The sequence below is a fragment of the Telmatherina bonti genome (assembly GCF_933228915.1).
Source record: "Telmatherina bonti genome assembly, chromosome: 2".
Classification (NCBI taxonomy): Eukaryota; Metazoa; Chordata; class Actinopteri; order Atheriniformes; family Telmatherinidae; genus Telmatherina; species Telmatherina bonti.
This window is the reverse complement of record NC_136620.1, coordinates 18,017,270-18,022,477: the sequence shown is the minus strand read 5'-3', so window position 1 is coordinate 18,022,477 and position 5,208 is coordinate 18,017,270. Positions and strand designations below refer to the sequence as shown.

The window sequence follows — 5,208 nt, the reverse complement described above, 5'->3', positions numbered from 1 at the left end:
ACACACCTAGACACACCATGTCACTGCACTTGTCCTTACGAGTGGCTTGTAACTTTCTCCCAAGCCTGCGTACTACAATAAATCAGAGTAAAACCAATTTATCCTTTCCAAAAAGAACTGAAAACTTTGACAAAAATAACTTCCATAAAATGTATTTTGCTCCAATATTTTTAAGTCTCAACACCATCTGCAGAACTTTCTTTAATCATTTTGCAATAAAACATTGTTACAACATGATACTTTTACTGTTTTAGCCAAAAGAAACTATCGTGTGATAAGGTTCCAATTTTTTAAATTTTAGGTGAGACATCTATGCTTCCATACAATCCCATGAGTTTCTTTCACATAATTCCTGTGGAAATTTTCTCATCTTCACTATTAAACCCAGCTTTGAGTTCTACTGTTGTTTTTATTATATGATGTCACCAGACCTTTGAGCGTTTACTGATCATTTAAGCTTTTTTTTTTCTAAACTACATCTCTTCCAGGAAGATGATGGTTCCCAACTATATTTCAAGTTTTTAATAATGTGTTTGACAGTTCTTTACCCAGTTTTAGTAGTTTCTGCATCTCTTTAGATGTTTTCTCTGCTTGATGACATTAACTTGACTCTTCTGAAACGGATAAATATTTTATCCATGACCTTAATCAGCTTGTTGTCAGCTGAAACATTATCAGTGGTTATCCAAAATCAGGCTTTTACTTCTGTGCTTAAATCCAGGAGGGGACTTTATTTATGGATGGGCAGTGTTTACTAAGAGTGCCTGTGTGTTTGTCCATTAGGTGTGTTTTGATTTCATCAAACCCTAAAGAAGATCACCTCTGAAACATCAGGGGCATTTTTTTTTAAACTTGTCTAATGTGTTTGTTTTTTTTTATAGAGCAATGCAGCTCGATATTGTCGCTCATTTATGGACAGTTCAGTTTGGAAGCTTCTCTAAGGGAACGTCCTTCCACAAAAAGTTCCCTCCAACTGATCTCTGGTCAGAAACAGGAAACGCCCATTTTAAATGTCTTATCAGGATGTTAGCTCTACAGCTCAGCAGGGAAGCAGTGGTATGACTGGTGGTGGGGCTGGTGAGATCACGTCTGGCCCTTACAGGTGTGCACGTCGACCTGCTGGTGGCAGTCACGGCAGTGGACGGCACAGCACCACTGGAACTTGCATTCGCACTTGGTGGTCTGGCTGATGCGTGATGTGTCATAGCCTCGGCCGCAGCACATCACCTCGCAGCTGTCCACGCCGCGAGACGTCCTGTTGCAAAGACGTCCTCCCGTCCCCATCGACCCTGCAGCGCAACACAACAAACAGTCTGTGAAATACCTACTTCTTGTTTCTGGAATTATACTCATTTTCTGACCTTTATTTATCCGTGAGGAGGGAACGGAGGCATCTAAAGGCATTAGAGAACTTAAAATGTCAAGAAGTCTTGACAATAATTAAAAAAAAAATAATTATTTGATAGCAAAAATAAACATCCGCGACCCTTCGTCGGATGAAGTGTTTAGGATAATGAAGAAATGAACAAAAATAAACACGTTATTAAAGCAAGTTTTTGTGTATATTATCATACTCATGCATTACTCTAAATATTAATCAACAACACTATACCATTTTTCAGAATTTTCCACCACATACTAGTTATGAGACTGGTACGACCTAAAGAACTCCAAAAAATCCAATATTTAGGGGTAAATCAAATTCTGCTCCGGGCCCCAAAAAGGCTTGGGCCGGCCCTGGAGCTGACTGTGTTGAGGTGACAATTATCCTGACTCAGGATGTTCCAAAAGCCGCTGAAAACCCGCCACCTTTACACCTGGAGCCTCAGGTTTGCAGGATCAAAGAGAGCAGCTGAGCAGTTCGGCCAATCAGAACAGTTTTACAGCTTCCGGGGAGCCAATGGGAATGGAGTATAACTCCAGTGCCAGGACAGTGAAGATGAGCCGGGGGGGGGGGGGGAGGATGGTGAGGCGGAGTAAGATGATGAAGGCTGGACGAGGCTGAGATGAGAGATTGATGATAGGAGCCGCCAGCCTGCTCTCCCACACTTCATCAGCTGTTCATTTTATAGGAGACGTCCATCGCCCACACACATTCTCCAAACTCCAGAAGCGATCGCGCACACACACATTGTTAGATTCTGCATCCTCATCATCAAACACCCCTAACAATCTACCAACTGCAGCTTTTACATGCTGCTGTCAATGCTGCCAGTTTCATTCATACCGATCAGGGTCTAATTGTAGTCAGAGGAGTCGCTCTTTGATCGCAGGAGAAAACGATCAGACAGCAAAGTTTTTTTTTTAGTTTTTTTTTTAGCAGAAATAAAAACCATCGCGGGAGTCAATCAACAGATGCTGCATGCAGATTGAGTTCATATTGACCCAGCCGCAGTTTTAGGATCAGCAGCCACAGGTTCATGAAGCCTGTACAGTACAGTCAACCTCTGGCATCATCCACCATGATGCTGATTCAGTGTGTCAGAACATCATGGATACCAGTATTCCAGTTAAAAGCCTGACTGGAACGGAAATGCTTTATATTAACACATCAATCTGAAGATTTTGCTCCAATCACTCTGATTTAGATAAGATTTCGTTTAAAATCTCCATTTAAGATGCTGTTCAGGTTAACGTGCATTAAAACACACCGGTCTAAATGATCCTCACTGTGTATGCCTCCTTTATCAGCTGTACATCAGCGTAACACAGTCAGCACTTTACATCAAAGCCAGTGGAAGACATGAGGCTTGCAAAGGATAATGTTTTTCAGGGGAAAAACGCCAAAGAAAATGAATGAGAGCCAACCAACCAGACAGCTAATTTGCACTCTTGACTTTTTTTTTTTTTTTTAAAGAATTGTGTGTGATAAAACGGAATCACAGAATTGTTATTTTATTTTGTTAGACTGTTGGTTTTGTCATCTCAGGTTGTTTCCAAATAAAAAAAAGATTAATTTTAATTTCTCAGTTCTACCTTTTAGGTTGTTTATTCCATTTTTTAAATGAACAAAAATCACTGCACTGTGTTTCAATATGATCAGAATCATGATCTTTGATTAAAGACAAAATCAATAAATCAATATGAAATTTCAAGATAGGAGAATAAATATTGTGTGAATATAAGCAATATTATCCCTGGATTTACCAGGTATCAGACTGAAACCACAGCTGGCAGTATCGCCTCGCCCTACTGCATCGCTGCTACTTCACCATGCAGGAGACAATTACTATTCAAAAATATGAAGAATTAAAAGACATCATCCAGGCCAAAAGCCACACTGTTGCCACAGCAACAGTCAGAAAGGAATGTAGTAAAAAAATTGCCTGGTCACGATATTATACAATGATGATGGATTTTTATGATATAAAAAAACAGCAGATTTGCAGCCAAACTCATGTTTTACATTTTATGGAGTTAAAGTTTTTTTTGCAGAATGTAAACCATCAACATCTCAGATCTTTATATTTATAACTACATGAACTCTGTAGTCCCAAATATGCAACAAATGACTACTAATTTTTATTTTATTCCTTTTTATCCAAAAAAATTATTTTTTAGAATAGAATAAAGAAAGAAAATAGCTTTATTGTCTTTATACATGTATAATCCACAACCACAAGTAAGTTAAAACACAACACGACATAATGTGGCAAAGTATAAGATGAGAATATCCTGTAAGAGCCCACCGTGACATATAGTACATACAGTTTCTGAGAAATTTGGCATTACTTTATGGTAGAAACTTTGCCAAAAATCTGGTGGAACACAATCTGATTATAGTCTTCTGCCCCTTAATGGACACCAGAAAGCAGAAGATGACACTGTAACAATTTTCACATACCACGAGGTAATAAATTCTAAACATCCCTAAAAATTTTTTTTACATTGTATTAAAAGATCAAATGAAGACCCTATCTAGTTGACTCTGGTCAACTAGTCCAGACCAGAGTCCAGGCTAAACATGGAGAAGCAGCATTTAGCTGCTACGCTGCAAACACCTGGAATAATCTGCCAGTGGAGATTAAACTTTCACCAAATGTAGAAACTTTTAAATCCAGGTTAAAAACATTTCTTTTCTCATGCGCCTATGCACTTTTACTTAATTCTGCTTTTAATTATTTTAATATAATTCATGATTTTATTATGATTTTGTTATTTGTACTTTCTTTTATGCTTTTTTTTCTGTAATGCTTTTAGTGTTTCATGTAAAGCACTTTGAATTGTCTTGTACATGAAAGGTGCTATACAAATAAACTTGCCCTGCCTTGCCTTGCCTTAAGAAAATGGATTTTTCTTATAATTTTTTCATGGGCCAGGCTTTAAAGTAGCTCTATTATGCATGTTTCAGTCAAATTCATGTTAATATGCAAGTCCAGAAGGACAAGAAACAATCAAGCATTTTTCACAAACCCCTTCATTCATTTTGTATTGATCCTCTTAGATCAGCCTCTGCCAGAAACAAGCGAACAGAGAAAGCTCCGCCCTATGTCCTGCCTGCAGGCTGCGTCTGATTGGTCAGCTGATAGGAGCAGTTATACTGAGCAGTGAAAGTGGGTGTGGCTTTATTCTCGTGAACGTGCACAGTTTAGAGAAGATGACCAGTCCCTGAGTCCCTTCCCTGTCACTAAAATTAGAAAAGTAGATAAAAAAAAAAAAAACCTCTCTAATTCTATTCAACACTAAAACACAATAGAAAGCTCAGAAAACTAGAAATAGCATAATGGAGCCCCTTTAAAGATTAAAAAAAATAAATAAAGACAAACAAACATATATAAACTCACATGTATACCTTATATTCATTCTTTTTTGCTTTTATTCAGCCTTGTGTGTTTATTACTTATCTTTATTTAATAATTGTTAATTATGTAACCCGCGCAGTAATGCTGAGGGAATGTCGCCATATTGTCTGTAAAAGCGCCATTCGCTCACGTGACACTTCAGCCGCACACGCACAGTGATGCCTAAACCTGTTCAGCCAATTCCGAGTTGCAGCAATTCTCCATACGAGCTAAAAATGTTCAATCCCAGTAGACGTGCGGGAGAGACACTAGTGGGAAGAGACACTAGTGGGAGGCTTCTTTGTAACTTAAGATTCATTGTATGTTTTGGGCATATTTATACCCGCTTGGACCATCGTTGCGGGCGGACTGTTACGTTGAATCGGTGAGTCTGCCCCTAGAAATGTGTTCTGTTAGCAATAGCATG

General features: G+C 38.5%; 1 protein-coding gene across 1 annotated transcript in view; it reads right to left on the bottom strand.

The window, feature by feature from the left end:
* Positions 1-1,083: 1,083 nt before the first annotated feature.
* wnt2 (wingless-type MMTV integration site family member 2) overlaps positions 1,084-5,208 on the bottom strand; it is a gene marked incomplete at both ends in the record, with an annotated part of 25,899 nt that continues 21,774 nt past the window's right edge. The window contains one exon of the mRNA XM_079255467.1: positions 1,084-1,289. Coding sequence (XP_079111593.1) covers positions 1,084-1,289 — 206 coding nt within the window. The remainder of the gene's footprint in view (positions 1,290-5,208) is intronic.